Source organism: Mustela lutreola, chromosome 16, assembly GCF_030435805.1.
Source record: "Mustela lutreola isolate mMusLut2 chromosome 16, mMusLut2.pri, whole genome shotgun sequence".
NCBI lineage: Eukaryota > Metazoa > Chordata > Mammalia > Carnivora > Mustelidae > Mustela > Mustela lutreola.
This window is the reverse complement of record NC_081305.1, coordinates 9,478,102-9,496,180: the sequence shown is the minus strand read 5'-3', so window position 1 is coordinate 9,496,180 and position 18,079 is coordinate 9,478,102. Positions and strand designations below refer to the sequence as shown.

General features: G+C 45.3%; 1 protein-coding gene across 1 annotated transcript in view; it reads left to right on the top strand.

Moving 5' to 3' along the window:
• Positions 1 to 15,982, top strand: part of VAT1L (vesicle amine transport 1 like) — a 136,455-nt gene extending 120,473 nt beyond the window's left edge. Inside the window, exons 8-9 of the mRNA XM_059152664.1 lie at positions 11,221 to 11,304; positions 13,390 to 15,982. Of these exons, the coding sequence (XP_059008647.1) occupies positions 11,221 to 11,304; positions 13,390 to 13,488 (183 nt within the window). The 3' untranslated portion in view covers positions 13,489 to 15,982. The remainder of the gene's footprint in view (positions 1 to 11,220; positions 11,305 to 13,389) is intronic.
• The last annotated feature ends 2,097 nt before the right edge of the window (positions 15,983 to 18,079 follow it).

Genomic DNA, 18,079 nt, shown 5'->3' with positions numbered 1-18,079 from the left:
TACTCAAAGAAAATGAAAAGGCTAATTCAAAAAGAGGGATGCACCCCCTGTGTTTGTTGTAGCATTATTTGCAATAGCCAAGATATGGAAGCAAGTCCGTGTCCATCCACAGATGAATGAATAAAGAGGATGTGAGAAATACATATATACGTATGTATATAATATTTACATATATTTATATGTTATTACTCAGTCATAAAAAATGAGATCTTGACAAATTTGCAACAACACAGGTGGACCTAGAGGGTATACTCACTATTACTTTTAAAACTTATGCTACAGTGAACACATGCTCATTGTGGACATTTTTATAAAACACAGAAAAAAATAAAATCTCACTTCTATGTGGATTCGAAACTAGCCACACTTAGAGAAGCAGAGAATCGGAGAGCGGTTGCCAGAGGCCAGGGGAGGGAGGACTGGGGAGGCAAGAGCCAGAGGGTACCAAGTTCAGTTTCACCAGATGGGTAAGATCTGGAGATCTACTGTACGGCACAGGGCCTGCAGCTAACACACTATATGTACTACACACCTAACATCTGCCAAGGGGGTAGATCTTATGTTGAGTGCTCTTATCATAAAACATAACTACAACGTAATTATTATAATGACGAGAACAAGTGGAAGCTTTGGGAGGTGAAGGGTAGGGGTATATTTATGGCTTTGACGGTGGTGATGGCTTCACAGGTGCACACTTACCCCGAACTCATCAAGTTGTAATCATCGATTATGTATACACAGCTTTTACATGTCAATTATACTTCAATAGGGTGGTTTAAATAATTAAGTAAACATTTGAAACAGAGATAATGAAGAAAATGAAAACTAGCCATATCCTTACCACCCAGATGTAGCCAGAGCTGTTGGGTTCATATAACCTATTGTTATCTTTAGTATGTGTTTTACACAGATGTGGTCACACTGAATATACAATTACTTACTCTTCTTACCATGTCAATAAGATACAGAGATATCCTGTAGTTCTCCTATCCTACTCCTGATGAACATTTTTCTCCAGTTTCTTGCCTTTAAATATCAAATAAGGACTATTAGCTACTGAAGTAGTGCCTGATTTACTCATGCAGCTTTATTCTGCTTCTTTCATTTTGCTTCTTTTGAAAAGCTGCTGCTATCAGTAAACATAAGGAAAAAAATCAATTATTTCTCCTGCCTTTCCTATTTGAATTGTTTATCACTGGTAATTCAAAAATGGATGAAGGGACGTGTCTCCTTATAAATTATGGCAGCTAATAATCAATTAGTCCTTGATTTTGGACTTGTAACCTCCAGAGCTGTCTGAGAAATTGGTGTTGTTTCAAGCCACCTAGCTTGGTGTACTTTGTTTCTGCAGGCCTACACAACTATTACCCAGACATTACCGTGTGTTCATTACTTTTTTTTAATGAAAAGAATGAATAGTTTAGCTGAAGACTCGGTGTGAATTTTTTTTTCAAGGCGTTATTACCAGATTCCTATCTATAAGCAAGCCATTATTTACTTGGTTGTAGTTATAGCGAAATGCAATTTTATTTCCGGACATTTGTTTTCACTGGGCAGAGCACTGATTTGCATATCTTAGTTCAAGGACATACATCCCTACTAGCCATTGGGTCACGCTAGAGCCTACGCTCCTTCAAAAAGAAACAAGCCTTCCCCCTGCATTTCCAGCCTGCAACTCTGCTTCTGATTTTTCTGCTCATGTCCCAGTAAGATCTGGCTCATTGTGACCGTAGGTTGTGGGCTGTTAATAACCCACTGATTCTAACTGATGCACACGTATCCTATGACCCCACCACCACACAGATCATTCCCTCCACCACAAGCACAAGAAACTCGGCTGCTGGGTCCTTTGAGGGGCCACACAGAGCCAGTGAATGGGTTTAATTCACTGTAAAAGAATATCCTGAAGGTTTCTTGAGGCACTGAGCAGAAGTTAGGTTGTTTAATGTCCCCACAAGGGTGCAGAACCAAAGCTGACAACTGATTCCTTCCCCATTGCCCTGGAATGGGAGGGGCTGTAGCTGTGGCTCTCTGCCGCTCTAACACCCAATGATATATAAGCCGCGTGTTAACTAGGCTCTTCCCAGATACGAGAAAGGGGAACACAGGCTCACTCTCTGCGAGGGATCTTAGCTGAGCAAGGAGCTTATCACCTTTCCTGTTCCTTGCCCCGAGTCAGCCAAGCACAGGGCCTGATTTAGAGTGGGCAGTCAGCATTTGTTCAGTAAAGAACCAGCTGAGCTTAAGGGTCTCAAACTTGAGAGGTCCTGAATCACCTAGAGGGGAGTATCTCCACAAACAGGTCTAGGCTGAGTCCAATACAGCACTTTCAAAGCCACGCTTTGGGATTCCAATGGAGGCAGCCTTCAGTCCACACTCCGAGAACCTACTACCGCCAACGAGCTGTTTGAGGTCAGAAGCTGCCTTGTGTTCCTCTGTCACTGAGCACCTGCTGTGGACCACACACTCTTCCCAGGCCTAGTCCGAGGTCCAGAGCAGAACTTAGTTTCCTGTGGGCAAGTGCCTTTGCGTGCTGAGGTATAGCAGCTGCCTGCCCTTGAGGGCACAGAGCTCAGGTGGGAGAGGTGCAGAGGGGATCCTGGGCAACACGCTCCCGTAATACGACAAGAGGGTCTCAACGAGAGGCAATTTTGCCCTCCCAGGGGACATGTGATAATATCTAGAAACATTTTTACTTATTAGACTGGGGAGTGCTACTGGCATTGAGTATTAGCCAGCAATGCTGCTGAATACCTTGCAATACACAGGACAGCCCCCTCACAACCGGGAGTTCTCTGGCACAGAATGTCAACAGTTCCTCGGTGACAAACTCTTCAAGAGGGACGGTAATGAGGGTCATGCCAGGGAACCAGTAAGGTGCATCCCCAAGTAGAGAGGAAGTAACGTGTTACTGCTCCTACATGCAGGGACCCGGGGCCCAGAATGTTCCCTCCTGTCTCGAACTTCATCCCAGGCTTGCATACCTGGCAACCGTGCGCTGGGCGCTGGAGTTACAGAGGGCTCAGTTGGAGGCCTGGCTCCTCCACGTCCCACGGGTCCACCTTGGGCAAGACACTTTCCCATACTAAAGCTCGATTTTAGGGGTCCTCCATGAGCAACACGGACTCCAGAAGAAAAGGGGGAGTATTTTTAGGTACCCCTGACTGACTGCCTGACAAAGTCCCACTTACCGCACAGGGTTGATGCAGTGAAATGAGATCATGCCTGTAAGATGCTTTGCTCGGTGACGGCACCTGCGCAGTGCTCGTCCTGCGTCAGCTGCTGTGATGACAGTGAACAACGCCCCCTACCCCCCATGGAGGGACTGCCTCTTGTCCTTGATGTTCACCTGGTTTTAGATCCAGTTCTTTCCTGGCGACTCTTGCCTTCCAACACAAGGTATGGACCGACAGGTGTGACTCTCATACCACTACGGTGCTAGGTCCAGAGCCTCTAACCCTCCCCTATCCTTTCTCTTGAAGCGGAGGGATCCTCAGCAAATCCCCCTTCAGGCAAAGTGGTGGAGAAACAGCTTTCTACGTGAGCACTTGTTTGCAGGGGCCTCTCATACAAGCACAACACCTCTCTTACTAACGTTACTTACACTGGCCATTAACCATTGCCAGACAACTTGTCCCACACATATCTGCTCTGGTGGCCGCCTCGAATTTGGCACCCTTGGCATCCCAGCCCTTGTCTCAACTACAGCTATGTCTACATGATGGGATCAACACTTTTCAATTCCCTTGGGTGCTAAAAATGCCCCCAAACACCTGCACGCAAGCCCTTGCGTGCTTCTAAAAGCTACTTAATGTTTCCCTTTTTAAAGAAAATAGCAGCCATCCTTGAGGACCAGAACTAGGGTGGGGCCATACGGGTGACAAGGGTTAAACTGTAAGAGGGCCTTCCTGTCAGGTGCCGGCCCAGCACCTGCATGACCCTGCGAGTGAGTGCCTCCTTCAGTGACCCTGCGAGTGAGTGCCTCCTTCAGTTCTGTACCTTTGTCACCTCCTTTTCTCCAGCCTAGCCCACACCCTGCTTCGTTGCAAAGACCCCATGCGCAACTGGTCCAAAAGAGCAGCTGACTGAATCATTTTTCTGTCTTCCCATGTAGGTCAACTCACGGTCCCTGACATTTTACTTTTTTGGTCACTCTTCCATCTAGGTCAAAATCTGGGGGCTCGCTCACTTTATAGACTCCTGGAGCTACTTGACAAAACACAGAAATTCCAGATTTCAAGTCCACTTGCAATGAATGTGTTACTTTTCAACACCCACTGTGTATTTTAAGTCATCCCAAAGATGGCTGTTGTTAATGGGAGTGATCTTCCCCAGATGACATTGGTAGATGTGCTTCTTAATTATACTATTATTCATTTCTTCCTTTTCAAACCTTTTAATTTATCACCTAATAGGCACAGTGATCCATGGAATAACCCATCTTAATTTTTTTCCCTATTTTAGGTGGCTGGGCTTATTATTATTCATGGCACAAGCCAAATGCTTTGATTATTAAGTGGTGTCATTTGTACCCTAATGACTTTGTGCCTTTCACACCATTCAAAAGGAAATTGAAGACCATGAAACATTAAATGAGATCCCAACAAAGATTGAGCATTGTTAACTTTCATTACTCAAGTGTGAAAAAAAATGGCCTACCCAGTTAGAAGGCAACTGGAGGTTTGTATGGTCCGTGTGGCCGCTGCATCCTTGCAAACTCTTTGGGAAATAGCACCGTAGGCCCCAGCCACGCTTGCCCGCAGCTTGCCCCACATTCGGGTTTGCTCTTTGTCGCCCCCTGGTCTCTTCTCAGTCTCTCTTCCCATTCCGCCCCTTCTGCTTGGAACGGTCCCTCCCCTTTTGTGTCCTAGTTACTCCCTACTCATCCTTTAACATCCCAGCTCAATTACCACCTCAGGGACACTCTCCCTGACCTTCCTTACCAGATCAAACCCCCTATTCACACTCTCGTAACAGCGTATTAAAATTATCAAGCGGCAATCTTACATTTATTCGAGTCACTCTCTGACTGTCTGTGTCTCCCACAAGACCATACACTTCAGGAGGGCAGGGGATCTTGTAGGTGTTCACTCAACATTGTCTTCCCAGCCTTCCAGAAACCCTGCCTCCCCTCTCTTAGTTCCACGGCAGACAGAAATAAGCATGACCGAAACTACTGCTCCAAGCAAACATGGTCTGACCCCGTTCACTTTCCCGTAGATCGTGCTCGAATGCCATCTTGAATGCCAGCGGACTTTGTTGGAGCAGGAACCAATGGTACAGGATCAATTCGGATGGGTTGCGATCCACAGGGGCTAAATAAACAGATCAAGAACACATTTTTTTAATTGTGAGATTCTTTTTACTACGATTAACCTATTTAATAAGCAAAACTGTGAGGACGTCAGGACAGAGAGAGCATATCTGTTTCATCCGTTATACACAGCTCCTGAACGAGGCTTTGGCATTGTTTGACTGAGTGACTGCATGATGGATGAAGAGCCGTTTTTGTTGAACGTATTAAGAAGGTGAGGAGCAGAGATGAAGCAGCTGCCAGAATGACCTGACGAGTCAGAGCGGAGCCTGGTGGTGATCTCACTGCCCGCTCCCACCATCCACTTCGGATGGCACCAAGGTAGCCTCCCCAGGACAGGAAGTATCAGAAAACACTCAGGCAGCCTCTGTGCTCAGGATCCTGGCATTGTGAGATGTTTTAATGATGTGACTCAAATTTCCTCCCACTGTCTGGATGGGACACCAGCAGGATCCCTAGCCCTGGGAAATCCAGCTGCCAACACCAAATCTGGCCCGCTGCACAGCTGGCAGTCGTATCTCAGAATGGATGCGCGGGACCATGGCCCTGATGACAAACAGACTCCACTAGGCCACCCAGACAGCACTGAGCAGGCCACCAAGAGGCAGCTGCCTGGGCCAGGGGCTCTGGGATGAGGGCCAGATGAAAGAGAAACCTCTTGTGTGGCTCTTGTGAGAGGCTCTCACTCTCTCCACATACCCACTTGCTCATTCATTCATTCATTCATTCTAGAGGCTGTTATATGATAGTCCCATGCACTGGGGTCCCTGAGGTTGGTGCCACTGTCCAACCATCTGGAGCTGCGCTCTCCAGTATGGCCGACGTGAGCCACGGGCAGCCGCTGGGCACTTGAAGAGTGGCTCATCTGAATTGAAACATGTTGTAAGTGTCAAGTATCCCCTGGATTCCAAACACATTGTACAAAAGGGGAAAAAAGCGGTGCCTGGGTGGCTCTGTGGGTTAAGCCTCTGCCTTCGGCTCAGGTCGTGATCTCAGGGTCCTGGGATCAAGCCTCACATCGGACTCTGCTCATCGGGGAGCCTGCTTCCCCCACCCCCTCTGCCTGCCTCTCTGCCTACTTGTGATCTCTCTCTCTCTGTCAAATAAATAAATAAAATATTTAAAAATTTTTAAAAACAAAAAGGAGGAAAAAGGGATATAAAATATCTCATTAAGACTTTATTATATTGAGTGTATATTGAAGTGATAATATTTTGGATTGATTTAGTTAAAGAAAATATATTATTAAAATTAATGTAAAAAGTTTCTTTTTACATTTGTTAACGGGCGTAACTGGAGAAATTTTAGAACCTCTGTAGCTCACTTCCTATTTCTACTGCATGACGCTGGTCTAGAGAGTTGTACTGTAGAGAAGAGGGGCTAAGTTCCAAACTGGGGTAAGGGTGACATTACTAGCTGGCCCAAGGTGGCAAGGGAGCCCAAAGGAGACTTGACCTGAACTGCGAGGGGCGGGGGTGGAGGACGCAGAGCAGCTTCCAACGGTTCGCCTCTAAACCGGCCACAGGACAAATATGAGCTAGCTCCAGGACCAGTGCACTCCAGGAAGGAGCCCAATTTATAGAAAGGGACACAACTGAGAAGCCCAGGGAGCTTCAGGTAAGTCTCCAGTGGCCGGAGAGGGGGAGGTATACGAGAAATCAGTGAAACGAGAAAGAGCGACCAACGTTAGCTCCGGAAGATCAAGTCCAGTGCTGTCCAGCAGAAGTCCAATGAGAGCCACGCACGAATTTTTCAGTTTTGTTGTAATCACATTCAGAAAAGTAAGAGTAAAATTATGATAAAAAGTAATGGCCTCACAGTTTTGCTTTTCACTTTAGTGATATGTTTTACTTAACCCAGAATATCTCTCATGCTATCCTTGCAATATGTAATGCATGTCAACAATTCTGAACAAGACAGTGCATAGTCTGTCTTATTAGGTCTTTGAAGTTGGCCAGCTGGTTTACACTGAAGTCTGTGGTGGCCCCCTGTTCAAAGGTCCGGTGGCCCCCGTGACTCATGGCTCCTGCATTAGGCTGTGCAGGTGTACTAGGCTTTTCTCTAGTGTAACGGGAAAAGGTTTTAAGCAGAAGTGTATCTTAGAAAAATGCCAGCCCCAAGAGAGAACAAGCAGCTTTCTGGAGGTTGTCACCATCACCAGCTTTTGGGCACTGTCACCTACAGAGATGGCTCAGTTTATAAACTGGTAATTTGGGAGCAAGGTCTCTTTTTGCAGACTCTACCTTGCGATGGGATTATCTGAGGGCAGCTTTCGAGAGCAGAGGCAGAGCCCTTTACTAGTTTTTTTTTTTTTTTTAAGATTTTATTTATTTATTTGACAGAGAGAGATCACAAGTAGGCAGAGAGGCAGGCAGAGAGAGAGAGGAGGAAGCAGGCTCCCTGCCGAGCAGAGACCCCCCCCCCCCATGTGGGACTCAATCCCAGGACCCTGAAATCGTGACCAGAGCCAATGGCAGAGGCTTTAACCTACTGAGCCACCCAGGCGCCCCCCGTCCCAGGTTTTGTCCAGAGTCCTGAAAAGGGGGAACTGCTCTCTCAGCAACCAAACGGTTCCAAGTGGTTCTACCCACCTTTCAGATGGTGACGGGGGCAAATTCCTTCGATTTTCACCTTTGGGTTTCTCTTCTGTGAACCCGAGGTGTGCAGATAAAAAGCAACCTATGTACCTCATACATTAAGCAAAGCCTCATACTGTGCCTGGTAAAGAATTGCTCAAAAGATTGTACTTCTTTCCTCTAAGCTGTCATCAAAAGGACTCTTTCACACGCTAAGAGCAGCAGCGTAAGAGGATGTCAACGCAGACAGCATGGCTGGGGATCAGACCACTTCAGTCACCTCTTAGGAAGACTCCTAACCCTTTCTCTATCCCCCACAGAAGAAATTTCAAGGAACCAGTTGATTTCGCAGGGCCCCCTAGGTAGCACAGCTGGTTAAGTGTCTGACTCTTGGTATCGGCTCAGGTCATGATCTCAGGGTCCTGGGACTGAGCCCCAAGTCCGCTCCACTCCCAGTGCAGGGTCTGCCTGAGAGTCTCTCTCTCCCGGGCTCCCTCTGCCGCTCCCACTTGGGCGCTCGCTCTCTCTCTCTCAAATAAATAAACGAAACCTTAAGAAAAAGAAAGAAAGAAAGAAAGAAAGAAAGAAAGAAAGAAAGAAAGAAAGAAAGGTCCCTAAAATATGCAGATTAGAGCCAGCCCTTCAGGGGGCTTTTTTTCTAACATCACAATAAGCTTTAACTGGTAGGAAAACAGCTTTTCAGTTTCCGTGGGCTCTGTCTTATTGGAAAAGCAGCACAAAAATTGTTCTGAATCTCCAAGGAGTTGCCAGGTGCTTAATGACTTGCCAGGGTAATCCACAACTGAATTCTGGGAAGTCATTATGTGAGACATTACCTACCACCTTCCTCTGCCTTTGAGAATCAGATGAAACACAGTCTGGGTGAACTGGAAAAAGCATCGGTTTTGAAGTCTGACAAACCTGAGTTTAAGCCACGATTCTGGCACCGATAGCCATTTCATCTTTGGACGAATTGTTTATATCTTTGAGCCTCAAGGTACTTACCTGTAAAATGGGTGTAATATAGATCTTGCAAGGTAAGAATTATGTAGGGAAAATAAGAAGGCTATTTATCTACTGCAGCACAACAAATTACCCCCAAAACGTAGAGGCTTAAAACAACATTTCTGATCACACTTTATGTGGATGAGGAATCTGGGCATGGTTTAGCTAGTTCCTTCAGCTTAGGATCTCCCAAGGCTTCAAACAAGGTGTCAGCTAGGGATACAGTCTCATTTCCAGGCATAACTGGGGAAGGATCTGCTTCTGAGCTCTCCCATTGGTTGCTGGCAGGATCTAGCTCCTCTGGGCTTTTGGACTAAGCGTATTGGTTCCTCACTGGCTTGGGTGGGAGGTCTCCCTCAGTTTCTTGCCATGCGGTCCTCTCTGTAGGGCAGCTCCAACACGGCAGTTTGTGTCATCGGAGGAAGAAGGCAAGAAGAGTCAGAGAGAGAGACTACCAGACAGAAATCCGTCTTTTATAACCTAGTCTTAGAGGTGACATCCCATCGCTTTTGCTATATTCTGCTGGTCAGAAGCAAGTTAGGAGTCCAGCCCACATTCAAGGGAAGCAGATTATTACATGGCTGTTAAGTGTCAGGAAGAAAGGACAGTTGGGAGCCATGATATCGAAACATTCTCAGTAAATAGTTGTTATGACCAGACATGACAGCATTTTGAAAAGCAGTGTTCATCACGGAAATAAAAGAAATATATTGGCGTATGTATTAGGGTCAGGAAGTTTAACAGTCTATTAAAGACTAACAGTCTATAAAAGAAGCTGATGCTAACCAATGCTAGGTTTTCCAAAGACTATACATTTAAAGATGCATTTAACTTATATTAAATACTGATTTGAATTTCATAATCAAATAGCAATGTTTGGAGTTAAAAGGCACTAATTTCCCCTACCTAATGTTTTATCATATATCCAAATCCCTTTCTAGATACTTTAGGATGTCCATGGTATTATGGGGATGTAAATAAAATCATGCATCTCGGTTTTCTCAGTTAGCAATATTATGAAGGCTTTTAATCCTGCTGTATGTTCTTCAATAATTAGGAGCTTAATAGCGACATAATATTTCTATTCCATCGACAAATGTAAGAGCCATGGTTTACTTAACCATTCCCTTATTCTTTGATATACAAGTTGCTTCAGTGTTTTGCCATTAAAAGCAAAGCTGTGATTGAATATTGTTCGTGTGGCAAGCCCCCCCAACCCCACAATTTGGATTATGTCTTTAGGATAAGTCCCAGAAAAGAAATTAGAGTATGCACATTTTAATGGCTCTGTCAAGTTTTTATCCAAATGAGAAGAGAGCTTTGGTTTTTTGAAGCAAACACTACTCCATCAGCCCCAGACTGAATTCCTCTAAGACAGACATCCTAGCTTACTTAGAACAAAACAAAAACAAACAAACAAAAACCATGGTGTCTAGCCTACAAGAACATTTGATGAATATTTTGTAGACTAAATGAGTGAACAAAAATATTTAAAAATCTGAGACTTTAGGAAAAGTATTTAGGGTAGGTCTCTTGTAACTTTTTTTTTAAATTAAGAGATGTATTTCCATTTAGATGTCACTAAGAGATGTGGAGGACCTATTCATGCCAAGTGTTGGGTAGTAGTACCCTCTCCTTGTCTCATTTTATCCTCAGAGCAGCCCCGACAGCTCATTCTCTGCACAGCCACAGAATGAAATGCTCAAGTGCAAATCTGATGAAGGCACACGCCTGCCTTTTTTAGAGGGACTTGATCTGACAAGCCCCTATCATTTAAAGGAAAACTAGGGCTTCTTCTCTGGGGAGAATACTATTCTGGAGTAATCTCTACTTCGGTGGAAACAAAATTTCCAGCCAATAACCAGGAATAACCAAAGGGAACTTTCCTGAGTATCGGTTAGCCTAGGCAATGGGCCATTTTGGTTAAACTATGAATCAGAGTTATGTACCATTTTGGTAAGCAGGGCACAACTGACTCTGAAAAAAAATAATTGTACCGGTCAAAATTTACTCTGGCTGATGTGCCCTGTGTCTCTTAGAACTTCGCGGGACTCTCCTCCCCATCCACCCCATCCCACCCCACCCCACCCCAACTTTTGTTTTTTAAGAAAATTTCGTCTTACTGCAGGAACTATCACTTTCATTCCTTAGACCCAGAAGACCAAGTTGCTTGCACAAGCTCCTATTTGCACCCACTGTTCCAGACCATCGCTGGCTTAGCGGCTAACCTTGAACCACAGCGCCCCCACGTGGGCAGCGAATGGTTTGGCTTTTCCACCTGGGCGATTTCTCCCCCAACCATCACTTCACTTTTTCTCCTCTCAGGTGAAGGAAGCCATGCAACGGATCCACGACCGGGGGAACATCGGCAAACTAATTCTCGATGTAGAGAAGACCCCGACTCCACTGGTGAGTCAAAAGCAGACGGTCCGCTCAGTTCAACACAAAAGGGCCTATTGGGTGCTGGCACAGGTCAGGTAGGGGGAAATGCAAGCAGTTCTGGCTTGCGGCAGACCAGCGTAATCAGATGATCGTGCAAATGAGCGATGAGTCCCAGAACTGGGACACAGGCTAACACAGAAAGGAAGATGCTCCAGTGAGAGCGTTTCAAGAGCAATCTGAGGACAGTCAGGAAAGGACAGGACGGATCTGTGTCTACTGCAAGTGCTGTCTCTTGGCTGCCGTAAGTGGGAGGGATTCCTGGTAAATCGAATACATTCACATTCACATATTCAACAGAAGGACGCCACCTGCCTCTGAGATGCCTCCTGATGATTGCACTGATTTCGCTTCCTTTCGTCAGGATGACACCCTCACATCCAGGGATCCCACCAGGAGAGAAGCACATCATGCTCCCACCCTAGCCCTCTTGCAAGGGCCACTTGTAAGTGGCGGGCAATGTAGTGTGGTGGTCAACACACCGAGTGCCATCGGACCACGTGGCTTTGAAACCTGGTTCTGATCTCCTGTGTGAGACCCTGGGCAATTATTCCGCCGCTCCATCTTCAGTATCTGCATTAAGTGGAGATCGATCAGTTCTCACAAGTCAGGTGGAGTGATACAAATAAGGCATTGGCTGGTTCATACTAAGTTCTAGGGAAGGTTTAACGAAGAAAATACTTAAGAAGGGTTTTAAATTTGTTTGCTTTCTCACCTGTTTAGTTTTAAACCTGCATGAGGCATTTGTAAAAGAGAAAAAACTAAAATCTTTACATGTTTTACTCTGTGTGTGTGTGTGTGTGTGTGTGTGCATGTGTGTTTCCTTTTTGTTTTGTTTTGTTTAAGTGTTTCCTTGGGTTTTGTAACCTTAATGTAGTTCAGGATGATAGTCATTTCACTCAATAAAGGATGACTTCAGGAGAGGGCATTTTACAAAATGCAAGTGACTGATAACAATAGGTACTTTGTTTATTAAGTGCTTCCTAAGTCCCAGGACTCTGCCAGCAAATGTTTGAAGACAGATGAGGGGTTGAAACCAGGGAGAAAGGGGCTGGGCCTCAGGTTTTCTGTACACCTACGTTCTTAAAACACATTGACCAGATCTATTTTACCCTACCAGTAGAGGAGATCTAGAGCCATCCTGGAGAGTTTGTTGCTTTTAAGCAGGACAGTTGGCAGCAGCTTCCTGCCTGTCTCCATAACACATGAGGTCCTCTTGGGCCCTCAAGCTCTATGAAGATTTCTTTGACCATGGGGGTCTGTGAGCAGAGCAGGAGTTGAAAAGCCCAACTCTGAGTGTAAGAGCTCAGGGCCTGCCTTGGCATATGTGGTGGTCCTTGTTCCGCAATCTCAGGAGGGCTCTTATGAGGCTTTGGCTAGAACCAAAGTACACATCTTCACAGAAAAGACATTCCAACGGTGTGGATGTAGACAACAAAGTAGGTACACATGGCTGTTAGTTGTTCTGGCTGTTAGGAAGTAACAGCATCGGGAGTTGAACCCTGGCCAGTCTGAGCTGTGGATGCTATGAGTGTCCCCATTCCTCCAGCACCTGACCCCTCTGAGAGCCTCCAGCCACAGGAACCTGTTTGGACAGTATGTACACAACTGGCCAGAGATGTTGGGGAGATAACCCACCGTGGCCATTCCCTGGCTTCTTACCCCTCATGTGGAATAACTGTGAGATGTGTCCCTCACTGACTCCCAGTGGTCCCCAGCATGACTGAGCCCCAGCTGCCCACAGTAGGAGCCTACTTACTAACACGCCCTGTGCCGACTTCCCTGCCTTTTCTGCCTCATCTCCTCTCTCCTTACCTGTGCTTTCTGGAATCATCTCCCAAATTCCAAATATTTGCACTCAAATCCTTATCTCAAGAGTCTGCTTCTTAGGACACCCAACATCAGACAGCCAGTAGCACACTGCCTTCCTGGGGAAGAAAGCGACCCTAACTCTTAGCCCTCAAAGAAGTCCTTCCCAAGGGGCCTTCCTCAGATGCACGGAGAAGGTAAGAGACAGCCTGCAGACCCTCTAAAACATCCTCTGTTGACTTGCAGATGGCCAACGACAGCACAGAGACCAGCGAGGCAGGAGAAGAGGAGGAGGACCACGAGGGGGACAGTGAGAACAAGGAGCGGATGCCCTTTATCCAGTAACCCAGGACCCAGGCAGGAGAATGTGAAGGATGGTTTGGAACAAGAGGAGCCGGTCGAGAAAGCTCTTCTGTGCCCCAGTGAACAAATGCTGTAGTCCACTGTGTGTTGTGTTTGTCTGCAGTCAGCTGAGCTAAAAGCTGTTGATCACTGTTGTTTCTGAAATTAAGTGCCAAGCCCATCCTGTGCAGTATTATGTCCTTCCCCCATCTGTGTATTACACTCTCCCCTCTCCCCTACTTCAAAACCATCCATCTTTGGGTCCTTCTTGACAGTTCTAGAACAGCCTTGCAAATTAATACGAGCCCACAGGCCCAATGCCTACGGGACCAGACATGGGCAAAGACAAGTTTGGATTGAAAGGTGTTATCATAAAAGCACTGTCCAGATCCTAGAATTCTTCAGGCCAATGACACTTTTTGCTGCCAGGCACCCATGATTCTGACAAGGGCACTTGCCAATGTGGCTGGCAGAAGGAGGGTAGGCCAGGAGGTGCTTTTATAAGCCTATATGTTTAGGATCTCTCCAAATAGTACTTTCCCTCTCGCCATTTAGGAATCAACTTCCTTGTATCCATTCAGTTATGTATTGGTCAAAAAGGTTGAACCACTCTCCTCTCAGACGCTGATGCTTGATCCATTCATGGGTTTTTAACCATCAACACAGGAAAGTAGATGTGGATTTTTCAGGACAGAAGATGGGTCAACAAACAGCATGAGTCTGAGAGTATCGGCCACAGAGACGTCTCCTCTGAAACCAGGTCTCATGAGCAAAATCCTCCTCCCTGCCCGCCATATATGTTTTCTATTAATTTCAAGAAAACTCAACATATGTGGGACTATTTCAGAAGTCATTACTGAGATTTGCCTACGTTTGCACACTCCCATGGGCGTTACCGATTTCGCTCTTTCAATTCCAGGTAGTTAACAGCTGCCTTGGCCGAGGATCCCCCAAGGAAGACCTCCCTTGTAGACCATATTAGGAAAAAAAAAAATCAATGAGTATCTCTTTTCTTGCCAAAGCATGTTCTGACATGTAACAAACTCTAGCGATACAATCAGCTGATGTTCAGTATCTGATGCCAAATGTGCAGTTCCTCTCCTCTAAAATATAAAATTATGGTGCAGGCTCTTTGGAAGCCCCTGCTTTTTGGAATTCAGGGACCAAACTACTTGATTATATACCACTGTCTAATTTTCCAGCTCCTAAACTCTTAAGAAACCCCATACCCCGCTGCACCACATGTCTTGAGGTGAACAGTTCCCTGAAGGAAGAGAGAGAGAGGCTCAGTGTCTCCACAAGGGGGTCCTTATTCCCTCCTCTAACTTTGGCTCAAAGGGTGACTCTTTCACTCACAAACCAAGCTGGAGACCCAAGGAGCCCATGTGATCAGCACCCTCCTCCGTCATTTGTCTTCTGGAAGACCTTGGAGGGCTCCTGACTGCCCCATCTCTCCACCAGTGAGCCTTAGGGAAGACCCAACTCTTTCCCCAAATGATGGGAAGGAATGCATTCCAGCAATTACCTTTTTATTTCCAAATTCCTTTTGTAACAAATATCACCTCATTAATCGTGTTCTTTTTTCCTATCCTAAGCTTGTTTTGGTGACTTATTTATGCCAAATATTTATCTGAAGGGATAAATTGTGAATGTACGTGTAAAATATGGGGACAAGTAAGGGTGCTGCCATCTGCTGAGCAGAGAGATGATAGTATCTCAGAAGAAGACACTCACATCATGTGTTCATACCCCAGGACTCACCAATATTTCATTTCTGGGCCACTCAGAAAGATAATGTGGAGGTTTATCACCCCCACCCACCCCACATACACACACTTTCACTAAACACTGTGTTATTGGTCATATTTCTCCCCTAACCAAGCTGATAATGAGGTTTTAAGAAGAACCACTACCCAAGTGACATTCTTGGTGAGCTGGACAGAAATGGCATTTTCTAGGGCTGGGGTAACAAAGAGACATTGGCCAAATCAGGGCTGTCCTCTGCGAGGGGAGTGGGAATCCAAAAGGCTTTTGTTCTGTCCAGAGGAGAGGCGTTAAAAAAAAAATCATGCTTCCCCAAATCTGTTTTTCAACCAGCAAAATTAATACAGTCATCACAAATAATGGCAGTTGGCTAAAGAAAACCCTTTTGTCTCTTCAGAATACCAAGTCAGAAGAGTAAACTAGAGTTTGACTATCAAGGTCCAGTTACGCCATGAGGAACAGGAGAAAGAAAAATGCCAAAATTAGTCGTTTAATGCACTCTCGTTTTAAGCACCTTCTTCCTGTCACGTGATTGGTTTTCTGAAGGAGGTATAAAGAAAGTCTCAGTTTGCCTTAAAGGAACTGTGAAGGCTTCTCTGTCATTTAAACTTGATTGGAGTGAACTGAAACATTGTCTAACGTATTTGTGGCTTTAGAGCTTTTGTTACATTGTGCCTACAAAGCAAATTATGTTTACATAAAATATATAAATAAAGTATTCAGCATAGCATAACCTCGCCTGGCATCAGTGACTCCACTTAAATAGTTGTTGGAAAAGCAGCCCCACTATTAAAATGGAAGAAGTGGGTGACTAAACAAGAAAAAAAAAAACATATGTGACAGAATTTTCAAATGAAAAACTAAAGACTGTAGAGAAGATAGGAGTCAAGATGAGATGAGCCTTTAAAAGAAACATTCGAACTCACTCAAGCAAGAAAGTATAACCACAAAATAACGTAACTACTAAAGACATCCTATAAAAACAACAATAATTATAATGGTGCTTATAAGGTACCTACATATGCTGTTAAGAGAGCTACATAAAATTAAATAATATTTACATTAACTTGCCTACCCTGCCAACAGCCCATTTTATAGGTGACAAGACCGAAGATTAAGGTTTTTGCACTTGGCCAAGATCACACAGCTAGTAAGTGGTGGGGTCAGGATTTCTAGCCAAGCTAGAACTCACCCTATCATGCTTCTTGGCTTAAACAGGGTGAAATATGGTGCTAAATGACCATCCCTTGTTCCCTAGAAACTCTTCATATATTGTTTCCTCTGAGTTCAAGGATATGTTTGTAAACTTGTTTTGCTTTGTAGCAAATAACGTGCATATCAAGAAGCATTTTTTTTTCTAGCCCTCCATCCTAGTGTTCAGTGAGGTACTGATTTTAAAACTCACACATCTCTCTCTCTCTCTCAAAAACAAAAACAAAACCCTCATACATCTCAACCATTTTCATTTTCATGATCTAATATCCTCAAGGTAATCAAAGAGATACACAACAGTAAATCCTCAAGGCTAAGATTTCATGAAAGAATTCATGATTCGGGAGTCTTTACTGTGTTTCCCATATTCTCAGCAGGAAGCCAAAAAGTAGACCCAAGACCCACGCCAATAAAATGCCACAGACATGTAAACCTGGATTTGCAAGGGAGAAATATTACTCACGTTGCCAGTGAAATTCCTTCAAAGTGCCTGCACAAAGGGTTTTCTTACATAATCTGATACAATGTTCACGTACTCTGTATAAATCTCACGGTCTCACTTAGCCAGTGCTGGTACACTGTCCCATTTAAACACAACCCAGCAACTAGAATCTAAACTGAAATCCACACCTTCACTTACAACTCAGAATGGGGAACAGCCATTCTTTTCAGCACTGTGAATGAGGTTTGGGTGGTAATGGAGGTAAATCTTTTAAAAGCCATCCGAGGCGCAGGGAAACGTTTGTGGAGAAGCAAGGAGGTGAGAGCTTCTGAAGGGCACACTGAGGAGTGGAGAGCTGAAATCCACACATGGGGATGGAGTGGGACAGGAGAAAGGGACGATGGGAAGCCAGTACCAGGTGTGGAGGTCTCCGAAGGCCAAGCCGATGATCCTGGATTTTTGTGGAAAGGAACAAGGGTGTGAGGTGGTGGTATGGCCTGAAAGTTCGGGCATGGCGGTGATTACCAAGAGTAAATGTGGGGTTCAGTGCAAACAGGGATAGGAGATAAGCCTCAATATAGCTCCAGTGGGGCATCAAGTACCTCGATTCTCTGCTGTCCTGCTTTGGGTCCTCTGGAATCAGACACTGAGTGTCAGAGCAAGGACCTGAGTACCAGCAGCAGTATTGGGAGGTGATTCCAAGAAGCACAGCTCGGGGAAGAAGACTATAGAACAGGAAAGAGAAGAAGCCAGCTCAGGGTGTGTTGATGAGCAAGTTACCACTGTGGGAGAGGTAAACAGGTCCCCGAGTTTTCTCATTTGAAAGATGAGGAAGTTGTCATATTATCCATCAATCCCCGTGCATCATTAGTAGCGGGCTGCTTCTAACAACTGTGCTGATGCCCTGATGCTCCTGACCTTCCCCTTGTGTGACTCACGCACATTACCGTGGCCAGACAATGCCCTTGGATGAACAGCCGCAAGAAGCCACTAGGATGTGGAGGAGCAGCAAGGGGATCTGGACCACATAAGTTCTCAGAGCTCCTACTGGAACTCTTCCAGGGAATTGGCTCTTTCTTCAAAAGTCAAAGGGGGATGCTGTTGAAGCTTTCCAGCAACCATAGTCCAAGCTTACTAACTACTTCCCCACTCCAGCTCTCCCATCACACCACCCTT